This window comes from Dasypus novemcinctus, chromosome 21 (genome assembly GCF_030445035.2).
Source record: "Dasypus novemcinctus isolate mDasNov1 chromosome 21, mDasNov1.1.hap2, whole genome shotgun sequence".
NCBI lineage: Eukaryota > Metazoa > Chordata > Mammalia > Cingulata > Dasypodidae > Dasypus > Dasypus novemcinctus.
In genome coordinates, this window is record NC_080693.1 from 14893541 (window position 1) to 14916215 (window position 22675).

The window sequence follows — 22675 nt, forward strand, 5'->3', positions numbered from 1 at the left end:
GGACGCGCAGGAGCCACCGCCCGGGCTGGGGGCAGCGCCTGTCCAGCCCGTTATCCGTCTGTCCCTCCTGCTGGACGGCAGAACCGTGGGGGCTGGGGGCTTCCATGGGCGATGCGGGGCGAGAAGTGGGGGTGGGGGCGCAGCTGCCCGTGTCCTGTCCCATCCTGGGGGTCTCAGCGACTCCCCCGACCCCAAAGGGCCCGTGGGGGGGGCATCGACGCCCCAAGTGCAGCCGGGAGCAGCCCCCGCGCCGGCCCGCGGCTCTCCTCCGGGCGACCCCCCGGGGCCAAACCCAGGCCTCGGCCTTCCCCGGGGCGGGGCGAGCGTGGGGTGGGCGGAGCCTCTGCCGGCCCCGCCCCCGGCGACCTGCGGCAGGTGGCCCATGGCAGGAGGGGTCGCGCCCGGCCTCGGCGCGCCGGTGGGCGGTGGTCGCGTGGCGGCCGAGCCCATCGGGCCTCAGTCTCCCCTCCCGCGGGGCCTCACAGGTGCACCGGCTGCACGTAGCTTCGCGGGAAGAAGCCCACGCGCCCCCCGAGCCGGCCGCGCCACCAGTGGGCGTCCAGGCGCTCCACCACCTCGATGATGTCCCCGCGGCGGAAGCTGATCTGCGAGGGGTCCTGGGCCGAGAAGTCGAACTGGGCCTGGGCAAAGCCGGCCCGGGGCGCCTGCGGGGGGAGAGCGTGGTTAGTGGGGCGCCCACAGCCTCCCAGCCCCGCACGCCCCCGGCAGGGGCGCCACGAAGAGCAGTGGCCGGCTGAGCTGGGGGGCGCGGGCTTCGGAGCTGACTTGGGCTCCAACTCAAACTTCATCGCGTCTGCCCCAGAGGCCTCCTGCCACCCAGACGCTGGCAGGTGTGCTGCACAGACACTGCATCTACATAGAACAGACTCTGCATCTACATACTCCGAGCCATCAGCTGGTCCCAGGGCTGGAGGGCCCACGCTCCTGAGGTCTCCTGGGGCCTCGTTTCCCTGCTGTGGATAATTTTTTACTCAAAGCTGTTGAGCCGCAAGAAGGGCTAACTGTAGAGTGCTGTACCATTGGGGGTTGCCCTGGGCCGGGCTTTGAGGGAAAAGGTGGCTTCTTGGAGCAGCTCTGGGCTCTCAGGCCTGGGTTCCAATCCTACTTATAACCCGTGGGTGGCCTGGGGGAAGTCCCTGCCCTTTGTGGGACTCAGTTTCCCCATCTGCCATGGGCAGATAAGATTCAGTCTAATCCGGGGTGGGTGATAGGATCGGCCAGGAGCCCATTGTTAGCCGCGCTCTGCCCAGGAAGGAGGCGGCGTCTTGGGTCCCAGGCCCAGGCGAGGCGGCTGAGGACCGTGGAAAGGAGACTGGATTTTCTCATAGAGCAATAGGGAGCCAGGGAGTGTTGGAAGCAGAAGGGGGACGCGTCAGGCAGCCCCCCGCTTCATCCTGGCTCCCTCGCGCCCTCCACGGCAGAGCTGACCCGGGCTCAGCTGGGGAGCCGCTCCCGGGCACCCGCGAGGCACACCCCCCAAGCCTGGATGCTCACCCCCGACCCCGGCCCTCAGGGTCCCTGGAAGAGCAGAGGGGGAGCTGCGGGTGTCCCCGAGGCTCAGGGGACCTCAGGAGCCACCCTGCTCCCGCCGAGGGGTGACCGGGCCCGGGGGTCACACGCGGGGGGGCTGCAGCCCGAGCCCCAGGCCTCGCCGACACCTGCCCCAGGCCCGCCAGCAGGGCTGTGCTAATGCCCCAGCGGGCCGGCGTCATCCGGGCCAGGGCCAGCCTCGCCCTCGGGGCCTCTCGATGACACGGCTGGCCGGGCAGATGGTCCCTTATCGGGGGGGCTTGGAGCAGGCGGCCCACTCCGAGGCGGCGCCGGCAGAGTCCCGCGGCCCTCAGAGCCTCAGTTTCCCCGTCTCTGCAATGACCCGGCTCAGACGTGGCACTCGGGGGCCTCCGCGGGGGCCGGGTCCCGCCTTCAATCGGCACGGATGGGGCGCCCGCTGCGTCGCCCAGACCCGCGGCACCTGTCCGTCGTCCCCCCTCCCCTCCCCCCCCGCCCCCTACCTTGAGCAGGGGCTCCTCGTCCCGCAGGAAGATCTGCCGCTTCTTGGCGATGGTGGTGGTCCGGTAGAAGTCCACCAGCTCGTTGAGGGAGTTGAACTTCTCCTCCCACAGGAAGTACTTCCCCGACGCCTCCCGCAGCACCTTGAAGTGCTGCACCTGGTCGCCGTAGCTAGGGGAGAGGGCCGTGGCTGCCTCGGAGCCCCCGCCCAGCCCGGCCCGGGCCTAGGAGCCTCCGCCCAAGACCCCCCCAGCCAGCCCCCGCAGTGGCGCGTGGGGTTGAGGGCACGGGCTCCAGACCAGGGCGCCGGGCTCAGCCACTTTCTTGCTGTGTGGCCCTCAGCAAGTCACTGAACCTCTCTGAACTTCACTGTCCTCATGATGACTGCACCTGCCTTATGGATAAGTGCTGAGAAAATGCCGACTCCGGTCTACGCACGTTAAGTGGGTCTCTGAGCGAGTGGGGCTCGGACAGCGTGCCCTCTCACATCTTGCACACCCCCCCCTCAGCCTTGCCATTCTCCCCCCTCCAGGCATGACAGCCCCTTGTGGAGAGGATCCTAAGATCCTCCCGTCTGGGACCAGAGCCTGCTGGCACGAGCGGTCAGGCGTGGCGGGTGCCTCATGTCCTGTCCTCCTCAAGAACCTTCTGTGGCTCCCCATTGCCCTCCGGATAAAACTGTGCCCTCCGACTCGAGGCCCGGCCTCCTTGCCTTCTCGTGCGCTGTGATTCAGCCGACAGGCTCCTTTCCCATCTCCCAGCCTTTGTCCAGGCTGTGCTCCTTGCTTGGAAGGTGCCTCCCTCTGACTCACGGCCTCCAAATCCCTCCAGCCCCACTGAGCAGACAGCTTCCCTCGCAGGCCGCCCGGCTGGGCGAAGGCCGCGCCGGCTGGCCCTGGGCACAGCGCCCTGCCCCACGCCTTCCCACCTCCGGCGTGTTCCGCGGGGGCCAGGCCCTGCCCGGCTGGGGTGGTCGGGACCCGGGGCAGAGGCCGGCTGTTGTGATTCCCTCCCCTCTGTCCTGTGGGGGCGGCTGGGCCCGCCTTGTGGCCCAGGAAGAGCAAATCAGGCCCCTTGTACTGTGGGGAAACTGAGGCTCGGAGCACAGTCAGCTGCCCGGAGTCACCCGGCGAGAAAGGGTGGCGCCACGGCTACCTCTGAGCTGACGCACGGGAAAGTGTCGCTCTAGCCCGCTCCCCGATTGGTCACTGTTGTATAATAACAAGAACACGATTCTAATTATGACATTAACGATGTAGCTTCTCGTTCCAAGCCCAGTCGGGCCCTGCTGTGTGCCACGTGGGCTGTGTCCACGCCCTCCCCCAGGAGGTCTTCCCTCCCCCCTCATCCTCTCTGCCTGGCCGGACCCTCACCACCCTTCTCAGCGTTACGGTCAGGCTGGCCTGGACTTGGGTGCCCTGTGGCCCTCTCTGACCCTCAGTGTCCTCTTCTGTCAGTGTGCGCTGATACATTCCTTGGAGGGGGAGATGAGGCTGGGACTCAGGGGGCTGTGCAGGTGCCGGTTGCCAGGGCTGCCCTGAGCTTGGCAGACCCGGGGGGCCGCGGCCTCCAGAGAAGCCTCGGCTCCCAGCAGGAAGAAGCCCGTTCATAAGTAAGAGGATGGACAGAAGACCTGCTCCCCGCAGGCCTGGGTGCTGGGGGCGGGCGCGTCCTGCCTAGGTGGCCGGTGGACGGGACGGCCTGAGGGCCCCGGGCACCCCTGGGCATCCGGAGTCAAAACCTGCGGCTCGTTTTGTTGGGGCTAAATGAGAACCGCTCACCAGCCCTGAGACTAGACAAAAACCAAAACTCCCGCCTTCTGATTCTAGCCGCTTTGGACGCAGGGTGTGTCGAGCTCGGTTTCACCCGCAGCCTGAGTTCCCTGCTATCCACGGCCTGAGTTCTTTTCCATCCTGAGCAGGAGGCAGGGTCTCTTGCCCCGGCGGCCCAGGCCTGCCGCTTGGTCTCCTCCCACCCTGGCTTCCCCCACCCGGCAGCCTGGGGCCGGCATGCTGCTCTGTTAAAGACCGAAGACTAAGAATTTTAAATCAAGATTTTGTTAACCTTTTTCTGGTCTGTATGTGGGAGATAAAGTAGCGCCCCCTACCCACCTGAGTCACCTCTCCAAACCGAACAGAACCTTTCTCCGCTTCCTAACGCACCTCTGGGCCTTTGTATACACCATTTCCTCCAACCTGAAGGAATCGTGCCCTCGTCAAACTCCTACTCATGCTTCAAGGCCCAAGTAAAATGGCCCACCCTCTAAGCTTCCTTAGACTGGCTCAGTCAAATCGGGGATCTCTGTGGGTCCCTCAGCCCCTTGTACAACCTTCTTTTAGACCTCTGCTCATAACAGGTTGCATACGTAGACACCAGTGAAGGCCTCGTCAGGGAGAGAGCAGTGGGGCCTGGGGCCCAGCCCAGTTGGGGAGAGACTGGAATCAGGGAATTCTGGTCCAGACTTTAGGTCCTAATCCAAAAACTCAAAGAGGAGAGAACGCTTCCCAACGAGGAGAGCAGCATCGCCCGGGACCAAAGCCCGGTAAAGACATCACACGGCAAGGAAACTACAAAGATCCTGCCTGTTTCATGACCATAAATACAAAAGTCCTCGGCACAATTCCAGCAACCCGAATGCAGCAGCACACGGACCATCGCAGACCACGGCCACATGGGGTTTATCGCAGGAATGCAGGGATGGTTCAACGTAAGAAAAGCGGTCAGCGCCACCGCCCGTGTTAACAGAAGGAGAGGAAGACGGCACCGCCATCCCGACAGACGCGAAGAGGCCTGACCTCACTCCAGCATGCTTCTCAGGGAGCACCCCTTCTCAGGGAGCACCCAGGGAGCACCCCGGGCAAGCAGGAACGGAGGGCAACAACCGCGCAGATGACGGGCATCTGGCAACGCCAGCCGCCGGCCGGCTCGACGGGAACCCCGCGAGCTCTGTGCCACCTCTAGTCCACACTGCCCGGCCGGCCCGCGGGCCGGGGCCTTTGGCTACTAGAAGTTTCTCTTCGGTTCCCTGAAAGGCTCGGTTCTCCAGGGCAGAGCATTCCTTGAACAGACAGGAGGGCCGGGAGGTGAGGGACAGAGGTCAAGGAGTCTAGACATGCATACCTCGCCGGGAATTCCAGAACCCTCGAGACCTAGGCGTCCCGGATGCCTGGAGCTGCGAGACCCGCCTCTGCGGCCCGTGCGGAGCCCAGCCTCCTGGTTTGGCGGAGGCGGGGGCGAGCGGGGCGGGGAGGGTCTGTGGGGACCCGCGAGCTGGTGCGAGGCCAGGAGGCCCAGCCGGCGGCCCCCGGAGACGGGCAGGCGTCCAGGCCCTCTTCCCTCACTCTTCCTGGGTTTGACCTTGACTGTTCTTCAGGGCCAGGCTCGAGATCCTCAAGGACGCACCCAAGAATCCCTCGGACCGGGGAGTTGTCCTCCGGGGACCCACCGCCCCACCCCACCCCCATACTCTGGGTCCTGGAGAGCTGTGGGGCATGGCAGGGAAACTGAGTCCGAGTCCTGCTGACCCCGGAGAGGGAGGAGCGGCGGGGGCCGGGAGGGGTGAGCCGGGCTTGGCCAGGACAGGAGCGCCCGGGGCCGCATGTGAGGACGCCTTTTGTGCGTGTGTTTCTGCGGGAGTGTCTGTGTGTGGGTGTGTGTCCGTGTGTCTGTGTGTGGATGTGTGTCTGTGTGTGGATGTGTGTCTGTGTGTCTGTGTGTGGATGTGTGTCTGTGTGTCTGTGTGTGGATGTGTGTCTGTGTGTGGATGTGTGTCCGTGTGTCTGTGTGTGTGTGGGAGCGGGCGTCGTGGCACACGTGGGCCAGGGGCGCCGGGCATCCTGGGCGTGTGTGGCCAGATGTGTCTCTCCTGCTCCGTCCATCCGCGTCTCTGAGAGAGCCGTGGGTGGCTCTGCCGGTCCCTGGGGCTCCCACCCCCACCCACCCAGGGTCGAAGAGGGGCCGGGCCGGCCCCTGGGCTGCCAGAAAAGCCCCGGGCCCTGAGCGTGCGGCAGGGCCTGCCCAGCGGGTTTTTCTGGCCTGGCGGCGGTGGCTGCAGTGAAGGTGACAGCAGCGCGGGGAAGAAAAACAAGGCAGGGGCGGGGGCAGGACGAGGGCGGGCCAGGCTCCCCTCCTGACCCGGGTCGGCTCCTGCTGGCCCGAGGGGGCCCAGGGCCCGCCAGGCACCGACGACCCCACTGGGGCGTCTCCAGCAGGCCCCTCTCTGGCCTCAGTTTGCCCGTCTGTGAAAGGGAAAGAGACGGACAAGCCCTGACACAGCACACAGGAACTAGAATCCGACCTCCTGCTGCGCCTTTGGTCTCAGGGCCAGTGGGCGGGAGGCTAGGCCAGGGCTGGCAGGCCCAGGCGGCTGGTGTGCACAGGCCCTGCTGCTCCACGCTGTGTGGCCCAGGAAAAGTTACTCCACCTCTCTGGGCTCCGGTTTCCTCATTGACCAGCCTGCTAGGGACAACTCCCATCCAGATTTCGCAGTGAGTCCCTCCCTGCTTAAAATCGCACCCCACCCACCTCTCCCCCTCTTCCCTGCTTCATTTTCTCCAAAGCCTGTATCGCCTCCTAAGATTGGACGTAAGCGGCTAATGGCTTCTTGCTTGTCACTCCACTGGAATGCGAGGGTCCAAAGGGCAGAGGACTCTGTCCTCTTCTGTTCACCGCTCAGCCTCAAGTACGTGGGGCAGGTGCGCAGCTAGGGTTCAGGCAGATCTGCCGACCCAGTGCGTGTGCGTGGGCTCAAGGGCCCCTGGCCCGTAGTAGGTGCTCAAGGCACCCGGCCAGAAAGGAAGCAGTGGCCTGGAGAGGAGCGGGGCCTGCAGTTGCGTGGCCCCGGCCTGCCCGGTGCGCGCCCTGCGGGGCGGAAGGGGGCGGGCAGCCCTCTGTAAACTCGTAAAGGGCAGCCGCCCGTGGCCACGCTCGCGGCCCGCACCGTAACCCCCGCCTCTGACAGCTTTACGGGGCTGGTGTGTACGTGTGGGTGCTGCCTCGTGGAGCCGGGCCCCGGGGGGGGCTCTCACGTGAACCTGCCACGTCAGCCTTCTCCCGGGTGGTCACTGGGCCACCAGACCCGACAGGGGTTACCATTCCTAGGTCACAGATGAGGGTGCGGTGACCCAGAGAGGGCCAGGACCTGCCTGAGGTCACACAGCACAGCCGGGGCAAAGCCAGAATGAGAGCGGGGGTCCCGTCTGCTCCTGTCCCGTCCCCTTCTCTGAGAGCCCTGGCTGCGTTGGCGGGGGAGGGACACCCTTCCCGGGGCCGGGGGCGTGCAGTGTGGTGATCATTACGGGTACTGGCGTTTATTGAGCGCTTAGCATGGGCCAGGAGCCACGCCAAGCACTTTAGACAGAGATGAGGAAACCGAGGCGCAGTCCCGTGACCAGGGTGGTGACACGGCCGGCGGGTGCCGGAGCCCACGCTCCTGACCGCACGCCTCTTCTGAGCCCCCGTGTCCGCTCGGACGCCGCCCCGTGGTCCTCCAAAGGCCCCCCCGAGTGGAGCCGCCAAGCCCGGGCCGGCCGGGGAGAAACACGGGGCCGAGGGCGCCACCTGGTGGCGGTGTGCCCGTATCGCAGTCACCCGCGCCCTAGGAGCTCCTGCTGGGACCCGGCCTGATGCCCTGGGCAGGGGCAGAGGGTGCCGGGGTTTCTCTGGGGGACACCGCCAGGCCGTTCCCAGGACAGCGTTGGTGCCCGGTCCTCCCCTGCTCAAGAGCTGCCCGAGGCTCCCTAGTCCTGCCCATCTCTCCTCCCGGTCAAGCTCTCCAAACGCACCCCGCGCCGCCCTGCCTCTGGGCCTTTGCACACGCTGTTCCCTGTGCTTGGCACACCCTCTCCTCTCCTTGTGCACCGAACTCCTACTCCTACCGCAGGGCCCAGCTCAGATGTCACCTCTCCCCTGACGCCCCCCGCAGTAACTGAACCCCCCTCGTTCGTTCGTTCATCACGGAGACCCCCCGGCCGAGTGTGCCTTCCGTTCCACTCCTCGGGTTTGAACCCTGCCCCGTCCTCAGGGCCACGATCTCATACAGTAGATGCTCAATCAATGCGCGTGGAGCAAAGCCCCGAGAGCGAGGCGCGAGGCCCGGCCGCAGCTCGGGTCCCCTCTGCCCTGCTTCTGCCGGGTGACCTCGGGCTGCTCCCAGAAGCCCCTGGGCCGGGCCGCCTGGCGGGCGCCGCTGCCGGGGACGACCAGGCCCCCTCCCCCCGGCAGCTGGCACGCGGCCACTTCCTGCCACACCAGAGGCGGCTCCTCCCCGGGGCCGGCGAGAGCGCGGGGGGCGGGGGGCAGCCGGCCCGGGGCCAAGACACCCCCAGGACCCTCGCCCCCCCCCCGGACCCCAAAATGCCTTCGTTTTTAAAATAGAGGCTCAGCGAGGGTGGGACCCCCTCGGGGAGCCAGGCTGTTCCCAAGGGAAAGAGGGGGTGAAGGCGGGCGGGACGGCGGCACGGGGCCCTGGCGGGGAGGGCGGGGTCAGGGGGACCCTGTGACGTCCCTGGACGCTGCCTTCCCCCGCCCCCCGACGGCCTTCCTGACCCCCGGCGTCCTGAGCATCTCCAGACAGACGGGGAGCTCACTACCTGCCGGGCTCCTTAGAAAACCTTTTCCGGCCTCAGGTTAAAATTCACCTCTGGGCCCTGCCCTCCGAGCTGGGGTCAACAAGACCGATGGGGACACCGGCTTGAGAAAAGCTTTCCCAGCCGCTTTGACAGGTGCCACCGACACACCAAAGAGAAGGCGCTGGTCAGGAGCGGGCCCGGGGCCAACGCAAATGAGCTGCCCGATCACCAGCCCCGCTCGCTCCCGCAGGAAGGCCAGACGCGCTGACTACGCGACCAACGAGCCCTGCGGGTCCCGCGCCACCATCCCAAGGTGGCCCGGCCGCCAGGGGCCCGGGGAGCGCCCGGGCAGAGCCGCCTCCCCGGAGGACCCTCTCCTGCCGGCCGAGCCCCGGCGTGGGCCCTCGCGGGCGGCGCGTCGAGCTGGGGGGGGCGGCGCTGCCTGTCCCTGAGCCCCCTCCGCTTCGGGACCGCGGCCTGGGAGCATGACTGTCGCCCTCCCAGCAGCCCCGCGTGCGCGCCCTTTGGGAAACGCTGAAGCCACTGGCCGTGGCTCAGCCCAGGCCTGGACGAACCGACGTCCCAGCCAAGCAGACACGCGCACGCCGGCGACTTCCAGCGGCCCCGCGGGCTGGCGGCGCGGCCCGAGTGGGTGGTCGCGGCAGTTCCCGCTTCACAGGCCACCCGCTCCACCCAGGACATGGCCACTTCCCTCAGGCCCCACCAAGGTGGCCCCAGCCGCCATCGCCTCCCGCCTGGACAGCCGCTCCAGGCTCCTTGCCCGCCTCCTGGCCTCAGGGTGAACCTGATCACGTCCCTCCTCTGCTTACAACCCTCCACGGCTCCCTCTTGCTCTGTGAGAAAACTCAACCTCCTTTGCCAGGCCCTGTGTGATTTAGACCCACCCACCACGGTTTTGACCAGCCGGGGCCTGACCCCTTTGCCACCCTCAAGTGGTGCCACCCTCCCCAAGGCCAGGCACTATTCTAATTGCTTTAAATGTATTAACTGGGAAGCAGGTGTGGCTCAAGCAACTGGGCTCCTGCCTGCCATGTAGGAGGTGCATGGTTAGATGCCCAGGGCCTCCTGGTGAAGGCAACCCGGCCCACACGGAGTGCTGCCCCGCGCAAGGAGCGCTGGCCCATGCAGAGAGCTGGCGCAGCAAGATGACGCAACAAGGAGAGACAGAGAAGAGACAATAAGAGATGCAGCAGACCAGGGAGCCCGGGTGGCACAAGAGAATGATCGTCTCTTTCCCACTCCAGAAGGTCCCATGATTGGTTTCCGGAGCCACCTAATGAGAAGACAACAGACACAGAAGAACACACAGCGAATGACACAGAGAGCAGATAATGGAGGGAAAGGGGAGAAATAAAATAAAACCTTTTTAAGAAAATAAGTCAACCTAAGAGCCCCCTGGCTCTTGCCACAGCACAGTCTGTGTACGAGGGAGCCGGCACAGGGCACAGAGAGCTTGACTGACTTCCCCTAGGTCGCCCAGCCAGGAAGTGACAGAGCCAGGGCTCACGGGCAAGCAGCCCGGCCCCGAGCCCGGCCTCGGCCTGCGTCACTCCGCAGTGGACTCTGTCTGCGTCCTGGACGCCCCCCCGGCCTCCTCCCACCTCGGGCCCCGGGGTCCGCGCCCCGGTCAGGGCCCCCCCCCCCCCCCGGCGCGGCCAGACTCACTTGACGGACACGGAGAACTCGCCCGGGGAGCTCTCGCTCTCGCGGATCAGGAAGGCGCCCAGCTGGTTGCGCTTCAGCAGCAGCTCTTCCGCCAGCTGCCGGGAGATCCTGCCCGAGTACCACCTAGGAGAGAGGCAGCTGCGGGGCGGGGCATGGCTGGGCCCGCTCGACAGACGGGGAAACTGAGGCACGGCTGGGCGGAAAGGTGACGCCCCCGCTACGCCCGGGCCAACACGTCCCCTCAGGAGAACAGAAAAATCATACCCCGATGAGCCACCCCATACCGTGCCCCAGCCCGCTTCCGCTGAGCTTTCCTGTTTTAGATTAATAAAATTAAATTAATAAAATAACGTTTTTAAACAGCAGCCCTCCCTGCACCCATTTCACAGATGCAGCCTGGTGGGCTTTTTCACAGGTACAGATCCGGGGCCCGAGTATACAGAAGGCGCCTGGTAATGGCGCGCAGGCTCTCCTGCGCCCGTCCCCCAGGCTGGAGGGGACAGCCCGGCTCAGGGGACAGGGCCTTCGGCTCTGACCATCCTGCCTGCGGCCCGGACAGCGCCCCCCCCTACCCTCAGAGGGGCCGGGCGGGCGCCCCCCCCCCCCCGGGTTCCTGGCTCCGGGGCTTCGGCCTCGTTTAGTTCTGACCCCTTTATTGTCCAAATGGGGAAACTGAGGCCCAGCAAGGCTGGAGGCCTCACGCATGCTGAGGCCAGAGCCGGCCCCGTGTCGCCGAAACGCGCCCCCCTTCCCTCAGCGCCTGCGCCCAGCGCCTCCCGACTGAGCCGGGGGGTGGGGGGCGTCCCGGTGACCTCGAGGCGGGGGGTGCCGGACACAGGGGGCCGGCCCACTCTCCCCCCCACCCCGACCTGCCCCCACACTGGAGAGAGCAGGACTCGTCCGCAGGGGACTGGACGGAATGGGTAATGGGTGAGAGGCAAGCAAAGCCTTCCACCACGCCCAGAGTCCGGCTTTCCCTCCCGGCATCCCTCCACCTCTGGTTCCCAAGGTGGAAACTGAGGCCCAGAGAGGGCAAGGGCTTGCCCGAGGCTGCACAGCAAGTCCTTGGCCTCCGGCTCCCCGCCACCGGCCTCAGGTTGCCCCTCCAGGCAGCTCACCACGCGAGCAAGCCGGGGCCACGCTCTCCAGCTTCGAATCCCGCTCTGCGTCGTGCCAGCTGTGCAACCCCGGGCAAGTCACGCCACCTCTCGGTACCTGTTTCCTCACCTGGTGGGTGATGACAGCAGCCGCCTCCCCGGCCGTGGGAGAATTAAAGGAGCTGCTGCGTGAAGGTGTCTGCTGTGTTATGACAGCAGAGCCAGCCGTTCACACTCCTCCTCCCACCGATTAGAGCTGACGCCTGCCGGCCCTGGCTAACTCCTATTCTAACCTCAAGACCCAGGAGCCCATACCCTTCCTTAGTCAGCCCTCCCTGGCCCCACCAGTCACTCCGGGAGTCCTGGGGCCTCCCCCTCCCCCTACCTGGGGCCTCTGTGGGTGGGGGTGGTGGTGACAGTGGCTGCTCAGAGGGCCCAGCGCTCATCTCATCCCCCACATCCTGGGACCTTCACAGGCTGAGTCAGGTGCAGAGCGGGAGTTTCCCTGCAGCTATTCTGGGGCAGGGCAGGTGCCGAGAGCAGCCAAGAAGGTACCTGGAGGGCACCACCAGGCGCGGGCACTGCTTTGCAGGGGGGGGCGGGCGATCAGCGGCTCGAGCCCCCATCCCTGCTCTGTCCCAGACGCCAGTGACCGAAGCTGACTGAGCTGCGTCCAGGGCTGGACCGGAGCCCTCTCTGGCTCCCACCTACCCCGGCCCAATCTCTCCCCACCCCCTGGCCTCTAGGCCCTGGGAGCCCGGCGCCGCCACCTTGCTCGTCTTTTCTCCCCGCCCTGAGCAGCTGGACCCTCTGCCTCAGCAGCGCCAGGCCTTCGCCGGCCGTTTCCTGCCCTCTCTGTTTCTCAAAGGCTCGGAGCCGGCCCCTCCCCTCCCTCTTTCCTCGTGCACCCCTTCCTCCTTCCCTCCCAACTACCAACAGACTGAGGATCAGAGGGGTCAGAAACCTGCCCGGTGTCACACAGCCGGGAGGGACTCCCCGCAGGGCCTCGGACCCGGGCTCCAGCCCCAGGCGTGGGCTGCGGGCTGCAGTCTCTGAGGGGGGGAGGCTGGAGGTGCCTGGGACTGGGGGGTGGGGGAGGGAGGCTTCCCCCCCACAGGAAGGCGGAGGTGGTGGCAGGTTTGGAAATAACCCTGAGAGATAAAGAGGAAACACCCCCGGCCCCACCCTGCCCTCGCCTCCCTCCCCCTCCACGCCTGAGCCACTCGCATTCGGCCCCCAACCCGCCAGCACCTGTCTCCACCCCACGGAGTCCCTCCCCTGCTCAGATACCTTCCACGGCTCCCTGCCCAGCGTGGGAGGCTCTCCTGCCTGCCCCATATGCCACGGGGTTCTCGCTCCTTGCTTAGCCCATTCCATCTCCCAGGAATGCCTTTCTCCCTTCCTCCTTAGCCAGCTCCTACACACCCTTCAAAACCTCACTCATCACCACCTCCTCTGAGAAGCCTTCCCTGGTTCGCCACCTCAGTGCTGACTGTCTCCTCGTGGACTTTCTTACTTTCTTTTTTAGGAGGCACCAGAGATGGAACCCGAGACCTCATATATGCAAAGCGGGCGCTCAGCCACAGACCTACACCCCTCCCCCCTGTACGTTCTTTGTGTCCTGTCCCTGCCACGGGATGGGGCTGCTCTGGGCCCGTGGGCAGTGTTGGGTGGACGCCCGAGTGAGCGGAGGTCCTGGGGCCCCCTCGGCCATGGTCGAGTTGTTTTGAGTGGAACGCTCGGCCACCCAGGCTTGTTCGGGCCTGGGCTCTGCACACACCCCCTTCCCAGGGCAGCCAGGACGGGTGCCGCGTGCTGGGAGCCTGACCCAGGGCTCCCCAGCCCGGGGAGCCGGGGCCCAGACGCCCCCCAAAGGCAGGGCCCCCAGGGTCTGCGCCTGGCCCTCCTGCCTGCCCACCCCTCCACCCCTGCCAGGGCTCAGCTGGTCTCCTGGGGGTGCAGTGAGCAGATTGGAGCCTCGGCTCTCCCGGGGGTAGAGATGGGGAAACTGAGGCACAGAGAGAGCGGGGACCTGCCTGAGGCCACACGGACCCACAGCGCAGGTGCCCGCCCCCTCCCCACGTCCCCACGGGGGCCTTCACCTTGACACCCCGCCCCACCCCGTCTCCCCACCACCTCGGGAGCCTCACACCTCGCGGCTGGGTGGCCTGGGGCAGCTGGAGGGGCTGGTGAGGGCCCCGTGCCGGAGGCACCTGCCGGATCCGCCAGGGGCAGCTTTGTGCTGCTGACCCGGATCAGGTGGGACTGGGTGGGACTGGGTGGGACCAGATGGAATTAGGTGGGGCCAGGTGGGACCAGGTGGGGCCAGGTGGGACCAGTGGGGTCAGGTGGGGGCAGGTGGGGTCAAGTGGGACCAGTGGGGTCAGGTGGGGGCAGTTGGGGCCAAGTTGGACCAGGCAGGGTCAGGCGGGGTCAGGTGGGGCCAGGTGTGATCAGGTGGGACCATTGGGGCCAGGTGGGGCCAGGCAGGACCAGGTGGGGCGGGGCGGGGAGCGCGCTCACGGGTGGGGCTTGACGTGGATGTAGTTCTTGGGGACGAAGCCCTCCGCGCCGCGGAGCTCGGCCTTGTACCAGTTCTGGTCGTCCTCCATGTTCAGGATCTGCGGGCAAGGGGCAAGGAGACGCCGCCGTCAGCCCCCGGGGGCCCCGCCAGCCCCGCTTCAGGGGGCGGGGACTGGCCCGGGCGCGCCGCGACGGGCACCCACCTGGCACAGCCCTGCCCTCGCCCTGGCGTCGGGCCGTGGCCTCCGGGGGGGGGGGGGGCGGGCAGGGGGACGCAGGGAGCTGGGGTCGCCGCAGCTCCCAGCCCCTGCCTCCGGGTCCCCGGCAGGCCCGGGGGTCTTGGGGAGCAGAGCTGGGGGCGGCCATCTGAGGTCCTGGGAAAGGGGGGGGCCGGCCTGGGCTTTCTGGCCTGGGCAGCGGGCCCCATCCCCCCCGCCAGCTCCCCCAGGGCCAGCCCGAGTCGCCCAGGCCCTCTGGGGTGGGGGCCGTCAGGGGCTTTTTTTTCCCCCCCCCCGTCAGTATTTTATTTTTCCTGAACCTTTTTATTTTGAAATCATTTCAAATGCACAAGATAGTCGCCCAAATACTGCAAACCCCACACGGAGAGGCCGCACAGGAAGCAGAGGCGGCGATGTAGCCTCCCGCCGCCCTCGCCGCGCTCCAGCCGCCCGTCCCCCCACCCACCCACCCAACCGCGCGCTCGGGCGTAGCTTGCCCGCCTCCTGCTCCCTGAACACCGAAAACGTCACGAACGTCTCCCGGGGCCCAGGGTGCCCCTCGTGCCACGGCCTCAGGCGCAGCCACCAACCAAGTTCAAGGACTTTCCCCTCCATACAAAGCTTTCAGCCCCTAGCCTGGTGTTTTCCATACGTCCCCCTAATACCTCCTGGGCCTTTTCTCCGCCGTCACCTGTTACTCTACTGAGGACGAAACTGAGGCCCAGAGGGCGGAAGGGACCACCGAGGCAGCCCGTGGAGGGAGCAGGGCCCGGGGGCCCGGGACTCAGCTGGCCAGAGGGGGTCCCCGCCCCACAGCGCCCCCACGTCTCTCCACGCGGCGGGTGCAGGGGGCGAGGCCCCGGGTGGGCGGTGCGGGTGGCCGCCGATCCCCGATCCCCGCAGGGGCCCCCCGGCTGTCCCTGTCGCCTGGCCGCTCCCCCTGTCCTGGGGCTGGGAGGAAGCAGGCGGCTGACTCAGCAGTGGTCCGTTTTTAACCACTTTCACCAAAAAAGCAAACGAAACAATGCCCCCCGGCTTTCTGAGAAAAAGAGAGCGCGTGGGGCGGCCCGGGACTGGGGACGTGTCCCCGCGGCCCTGTGGCCTCAGCGCCGGTCTGGCCCGCCCCGGGCCTCGCGGGACCTGGGCTTCCCCCGTCCTGCCGTTGCTTCCCGGCGTGGCGCTCAGAGGCCCGGGGGTCTCGGGGGCTCCCCGAGCGCCATGGAAAAGCGTCAAGCCCTCCCCCACCCCGAGACGCCCCGAAAGCAGAGGGGCCCCCCAAGGGTGAAACGCCCTGAGCGGCCCGAGCCCCTGCCGCTCCGCGCCCTCACGCAGGAGGCCGTTCTGCTCCGACGTGCCCTGCGCAGTGGATCCTCTCCATAAGCATGTGTTGAGCGCCTACTGTGTGCTACGCCCTGGGGATACGGCAGTGGAGGTGGCCCCGGTGTCCACGGGGTGGGGAGGGGCAGACAGTAAACAAGGGAAGAAACAAGGTGATTTACCGCAGTGGGAAGCGGTCTGAAAATTGCAGGACAGGATGACGTAGAGGGAGAGTGGTGGGGGCAGCGGCCGGAAAGGCCTCGCTGAGGAGGGGATGTGTGGGCTAAGGCCAGAGCTACAGGAAGGAAGCAGCCATGAGATGGTGTAGGGAACAGTGTGAAAGGAGAGGGAACGGGCAGTGCGGAGGCCCTGAGGCGGGAGCAAGCTGTCCCAGGAACAGAAAGGAGGACCATGTGTCCAAAGCTGAGGGAGGGGCTGATATGGAGACACAAACCCCGCAAGAGCACTTGAGAGCTTTTAGGTCACCGCAGGAAGGAGTTGTGACTTTATTTTAAAAGCAATGGGAGCCATTGACGGGCTGCCGAGAGGAGGGTCAGCCTTGAATGGTGCCCCTCGCTGCTGGGCGGAGAGTGGGCTGCTGCACCAGTCCTAGCAAATAACGGCGGCGGCCTCTGTGGCCTGGTGGCAGGGGGCAGGTTAAGAAGTGGTCAGATTCAGAGTAGGACGGGCTAGATACGGGAGGCCGAGGGCTAGAAAGAAGCTGAAGACAACTCCTAAGCTTCGGCCCGAGCCCTGGCCAGTTGAAGCGGCCATCGGCTGCTTTGGAGACAGGCTGCAGGGTGGGGGTGGGGGGCACGAGCAGGGCTGGGGAGGGTCGGGTCCAGCGTTGAGTGCCGGCCGGGCTGGGTCTGGAGGGGAGCCACGGAGCCCTTGGGCTCCCCGAGTCAGTCTCAGGGGCGCGGCCGTCAGTGGAGATGTGCGGTGAGACCATCACCCACGTCCCTCCTCCGGCTGAGAGAAGCAGGTGCTGAGCGCCCGCCAGGGCCTGGCCGGGTCCCAGAGAGGGGAGGCTCGGGGCCAGGGGACTGCAGGGGGCCGGGCCCCCCGGGGGCCGCCATTCGCCCAAGGCTAAGCACCACCCCACTGCGTTTCCACCCAAGACCAGAGGTGACATTTGAAGAAAGCGTCCCCGGGCAGTCCCTGGGGTCCAGCCCCCGCGCCGCTGGAGGGGTGGACGGGCCGGGGCGGGGAGCTCAGCCTCCAGCTGGGCCAGGAAGGCAGCGGCCCTCGGGCCCCCAGCCGCGAGCCGGGAGCGTCGCCGTGGTGACTCGAGGCGGTGGAGGTGCCTCGGGCGCGGACTTGAAGGCAGCGTTCTTAATACGGGGCCCGCGAGCTTGAATCGAAAATTCCAAAGCACGCCATTCTCGCGGGGACGTGTTGGGGCGGGCGTGATGTGTTCATTAAATAATGCACAGCACAGGGTGGGCCTGGGAAGGGGCCCGTGGAACCAAAAAGATTAAGAGCCCCTGCTTTAAGGGGACACTGAAAACCTTAACCAAGATAAAGAATATTTTAATGGACGCTTAAAAAATTTTTTTTAAGTAATCAAAAGCTGAATATGGATTTTAGTTGCTAATAATACTAAAGTATCGGGAAGCAGATGTGGCTCGAGCGATTGAGCTCCTGCCTACCACACAGGAGGTCCCGGGTTCAGTTCCCAGTGCCTCCTAAAGAGAAGACGAGCAGACACAGAGAGCACACAGCAAATGGACACGGAGGCCAGACAGCCAGCACAAACAAAGAGAGTGAGGACTAAATAAATAAAATAAGTCTTTAAATAAATCCTAAAGTACCTATTTTGGGGCTTTACTGGTAACCAAGGTACCATATCTGTGTAAGATGTTAACTATATGGGAAGTCTCTGTATTATCTTCTCCAGTGTTCTGTAAATCTAAAATGGTTTAAAAAAAATAAGGTCTACCTATGGACTACAGTTAGCAATACCAGAATACTCCTGCATCAAACTAAAGATGTACTGTGCTAAGAATTGGGGGGAATGGAAAAAACATGCCGCGTGTACGCTGTGGGGCATAGTAGCAGTAGTCTGATGATATCATCTCATCATCTGTAACAAATGTTCCACAACAATGCAGCGTGTTGGTGGAGGGGTATTGTGTGGGAATTCCACACATGTGCACGATTGTTTTGAAGTTCACGACCTCTCTAATAAAAATATACATATGTTAAAAAGATCTATTAAAATTTATGCAAAAAAACAACAAACCCATCAGAATTTTAAAGATGAGATTTGACTGTGCCCTTCGAAATCCTGCACACAGGGCTACTCGTAACTTATAAGGACATTTCTTTCTAGGTTTCCCCCCCCCCATGCATAAATTTAGCACCTGAGTGTCCATTTCCTGTTCCACAAACATTTTTTAAAGGAGGTACCAGAGCTTGAACCCAGGACCTCGTACATGGGAGGCAGGCGCTCAACCACTGAGCTATGCCTGCTCCTGCATGCGCATCTTTATGTCGTTAAACACCCTCCAAAATATTTGTTGATGGAATAGTGTCCACCCACGACTGATTATTTCCCCGAAGCAGGGCCTGGATATTTTTAAGGCTCTGTACAGACGTCTCCTCAGCGCCCTCCGAAATGATTGCCTCACTCAACCTGTCCACCACCCACACGTGAAAGCGCACGTTTTTCTAGACCCTCAATAACCTTGGGGATTCTTTTTAAGATAAAACTTTGCTGAGCTGGTAAAATGCAGTTCTGTGCTCTGAGTTACAAGTTGTTTTTGTTATTGGTGAAACTGGGTATTTACTTGTTTACATTGCTTCTTTGGCAAATGTCCCATTCCTATCCTTTGCCCATTTTCCTTTTAGGTTGTTTGTAATTTTCTTGTTGATTTATAAGAATTCTTTACCTATCAAGGACATGACTAGTTGGTCACTTTTTGCCAAGAACTTTTCTTAGTCTAAGTCGCCTTCACTGCAGCGGCCCCTGCCCGTCTCCATCCCTGCCTCTCTCTGCTCTCTTTTTTTTTGGAGGTAATGGGGAGTGAACCCAGGACCTCGTGCCTGGGAAGCAGGTGCTCAACCACTGAGCTCCACGCACACCCCAGGGAGAGCTGGGGACCCATACACGGGAAGCAGGGACCCGGATGACTGAGCTACCCCCGCTTCCCTCTGCTGTCTTTAAAACGTAAATCTGGTGGCGTCCGGCCTGCTGAACGCTGTTCACGGAACGCCCCTCCCGTGCAGAATGAAATCCACACCCTCGGGGCCCCGCTGCCCGGCCCTGCCCTCCCCGCGCCCTCTCCTTCCCGCTGCCTGCGGCTGCGGCTCTTCTTCCAGCTCTCCCAACACTGATGCTCTGCCTCGGGGCCTTGGCGCCGGCGTTCTCAGCCTGGGGCGCTCTACCCCGCTCCCTGCCTGGCCGGCCGCTGCCCAGCCCGGGTCTCGGCTCAGGCCCCCCTTGCCCCCTCGTCTAAGGCAGCCCCTCCCCGCAGCGCCACGCTGCCTTTCACCTCCCTCGTTGATTTCTCCCATCCCCTTGTCAGCTCCGGCCGTCATCTACTCGTTGGTCGCCCGGCTCCCACTCTGGAACGGCTGCTCCCCGGGGGGCCAGCCTTTTGCCCCTTCCCTGCTGTGTCCTCAGGACACGGCAAGTGTTTGTCGAATGACTGAAGGAGAAGGCAGCTCCTTCCATCATCCCCGAGCTCGAAGGTCCGGCCCGTGCCCCGTCCCGGGTCGCCGTGGATTAGAAGTGCTGGGGCCCCCGGGCACGGTTGTGGCCCACCATCCCCCGCCAGCGTTTCAGTCCTCCCGCCTTTCGACCTCTCTGTATTTCGGCGCGGGCCTACTGTGTGCTGGGCGCCGTTACACGTCCGCTGGAGGGCTGGCCTGTCCTGAAGGGGCTGACATGCTGGGGGGGGTGGGGGGTGGACCGTGCGCCCCCCCTGTCCCCGCTCCAGCGCCTTGGAGGAAGCCCGCGGGAGCGGCCCCGGGCCAGGCGAGCTGGGGGCTGCTCTCCAGGCCGGGCGGCGGGTGGCGGGCCGGGAGGAGAGCGGGGAAGCCGCAGTCCTTTGGACACTGGCCTTGGGGGACGCCCGCCGCCCACCCCGCTCCTGGCTCCTTGCTCTCCTGCTCCCCACCCCAACCCTCACTCCTGGGTCTAGATGCCCCAAGTGCTCTCGGGAGCCTCCGAGCCAAACGTGGGTCTTCACAAAGAACCAGAGTCCCGGGCCCGGCCTGCCCGGCCCCAGCTGGCCACGCATCCCTGGGACCCCCCAGCGGAGAGGGGAGGAGTTGCCCCAGGGGACACGGTGCCCTGGGCCCCAGCCCCCCCAGCCCCCAGCCCGCCTGTCCAGGCCCACAGGGCACAGGGGGCGGGTTCCGGAGCCCAAGGGACTGGGGTCAGCTCTGACCCCGCGCCGGGCAGGGTCCCGTCAGCTCCGGGCCCCGGGGTGGTCATCTGGGAGGTGGGGGGAGCCCTCCCAGCCCGGCTGCCTGAAGGGGACACGGGCGGGCGCCGCCGACGCTCGGGGTCCCTTGGGGAGCCAGTCGGGAGGGGCCCCTGTCCCTTCTCAGGCTGCCCGTGGCTCGGGGACGTCCCGTCTAAGGCCCGCGGCTCCAAGGGGGAGACTGAGGCCCAGCGAGGGCAGCGACTTAGGGTGAGTTAGTGGAAGCTTGCCTCTCCCTGATTCTGGTCATCTGTAATCTTTTAAGGAAGGTCGTTTCCAGAGAGCGGTCCCACAGACTCTTCTTCCTGGACCACCCCAGGGGGGGGCCATGATATCCATCAAAAGGGGACGAGAGGAAATGAGCCGTGTCATGACGCTATTTTCCCTTTTCTCCACCCTGCCGGGAAGCTCATCCTTGATGCTTAAATACCAGTTACTTTAATCCCCCAGGTTAGCACTGCCCTTATTTTTTTCCTACCACCTTGTCTCTCTCGCTTGTTTACTTACTCTCAGTCTCCCTCTTGCTCTCTCAACAACTGTCTTTTCAAATCCCTTCCTGGAAGACTGACATTTCCTGGGTGGGGAAACTGAGGCTCAGAGGGACAAGGTGACTTCTCCGGGGCCACACAGCCAGAAACGGAGAAGCGGGACCTGTCCTCCTCCGGAAACTGGCCTCTGCCCGGGGGGCAGCCCAGGGACCCCCACCCATTCCCACTCCCACCCCCCGGCACCTCCTCCCTGGCCTACCTTGAGCGTGTCCCCCTTGCTGAAGGCCAGCTCGTCGCTCTCCGTGGCCTGGAAGCTGTACAGGGCCACCGACTCCATCCCGCCGCCTGCCGCCTGGCGCCCGCCCCCGCCCCGCGCGGCAGCTGCGCCGGCTGCTTCCTGCTTCCTCCGTGGTCGGGACGTCTTCCTTTGTTTTGAGAGTGTTTGTTCTTTCGAAGCTGAGACTGAAACTGCCCCCGACAGGAGAGAAACAGGAAGTGCTGACATGTCATGGAACAGGGAGGGGAGCAGGCCGGCCCGGCCCCCCGCGCAGCGCCGGGGGGCCCCCGGGGAGCCTCCCGCAGCCCCGCGCGCGGGCCACCTTGTACCCACGTTACAGGTGGCAAAACTGAGGCAGCTGGAGCAGAAACGCCGCGAGGCCGCCCGGCCGGCTCGGGCCCTGTGTCTCGGGGCCCGGGCGCCCCCGCGAGCCGCCCGTCTACCTTCTAGGGCCGGGCGTGATTCCCCAACGCACTGTAGCATCCCCAAGCTCCCCGCCTGTGTCGCAGGCCCTTCCAAGCCCCCCTCCCCGCCCCCACCCTTCTTTACCCACTCTCAGCCAGCCCCGGGGCTCAGCTGCCGCAGGGGAACGGGCCCCCACTTCACTCCCAGCCCTTTGCACAGGCTGGGCCTAGCTTCCCCCTTCTGCACCCGGGAGACTCCTATGCATCCCTCAAAGCCCAGACCGGAAGGTGCCACTTCTCAATGTGTATTTTAAAGCCCCAAAGAGTCGCAAATGAAATTGTGAGCTTTCCATAGTAGGTTTGTTCAAGCGAGTGGTCTCGGTGTAGCAATCAAACTATTTTTGGAGTCTTGTAATAGAGCAAATGGATAAACCCAGTGCTGCTGTGGAGAGCTGAGGGTTCTCGCCCCGGGGAAAGGAGACACCAACCTGGAAGGGGGGAGGCGAGAAAGACCCTGTGGCGTTGGCTTGGGACAGGTGTGTCAACACGAAGTCACGGTTTTTTTCCTTTCTCCCTTCACTCATTCACTCACGCATTTCTTCATATCAGGATGGACGCATCATTTCATACGTGGCCATTATTTAGCTCGATGCTCAAACCGTCCCATTTTGAACGGCCGAAGCCCCTTCACCCTCGCGTCCGGGTCCTTGGACAGGCCCCCAGCTTTCTCTGGGCACGTCCTTACTTTCTGGCCCAAAAAGATGTTCCGGGCTCTTCCCGTGTTCTCCCTGCCCTCGCGCTGCCGCCGGCGTTTCTCCAGAGCCCTGCTCTCTGCGGCCTCTAGAGATCCGGGTGCCCCGGCTGCCGGCTGCGCTCGCAGCTTCTGGAAGGACCACTGCGCCTGGAGCCTCCCAGCAGACAGAGCCAGGGAAAAACACCCGCGTATAAAACTTATATATATATACTACATATATGTGCGTATTTGTACAGATAAAATCATGACTTTTTTAGAAATATATTTCCTAGTGGAGAGAGAAAGCTCCCTGTTTCGTATTTACTTCTCCGTCTGTGTCTACCGAGTTAGCTCTAGTAGAAAAGCCCTGGGGTCCATCGACGGTGGATCGGCCAAGGCAGGTGGAAGGGCGACGGAGGAACTGAACTGTTCCTACGCTTTTCCAGCGGTTTGAACGTTTTCTGCATAAGACGTTGAAAGGAGCAGGGAGCGGGTGGCGCTCAGCGGTTGAGCACCTGCTTCCCCTGTACAAGGTCCCTGGTTCAATCCCCAGTGCCTCCTTAAAAAACAAAAAAAGGTAAGAGGACACTCACGGATCTACCATGACCTAAAATTAAAAGTTAAAAATGTAGAGGAGTCAAGGGGAAAGGAAAGAGAGAGGAGCCCAGCCCACCCCTGCCCTGGAGGCCCCCCCCGGCGTGGCCCCCTCGCCCCTCCCCGCCTCCCGCCTGGCCCAGACCCCTGACGGCAGGATGTCAGAAGGTGCCTCTTTCTGTCTCGCTCTCAGCTGAGGCTTTAAAGCTTCCAGGAGGGTGCAAGAGGGGTTGGGGTCCCTTCCCCCTGACCCCATTTCCAATCTGGGGTGCCGCGAGCCAAGGCTGGGAGGCCTCCCCTCGGCC

General features: G+C 64.3%; 1 protein-coding gene across 1 annotated transcript; it reads right to left on the reverse strand.

Annotated features, from left to right (window-relative positions):
- Positions 1-330: 330 nt before the first annotated feature.
- On the reverse strand, positions 331-20819 carry GRAP (GRB2 related adaptor protein). The gene is made up of 5 exons (XM_058283367.2): positions 20622-20819; positions 13907-14004; positions 10287-10409; positions 2034-2202; positions 331-665 (listed from the first exon to the last, which is right to left on the reverse strand). The coding sequence occupies exons 1-5, from the start codon at positions 20697-20699 to the stop codon at positions 480-482; spliced, it is 654 nt and encodes a 217-aa protein (XP_058139350.1). The 5' UTR covers positions 20700-20819; the 3' UTR covers positions 331-479.
- Between the last annotated feature and the right edge of the window lie 1856 nt (positions 20820-22675).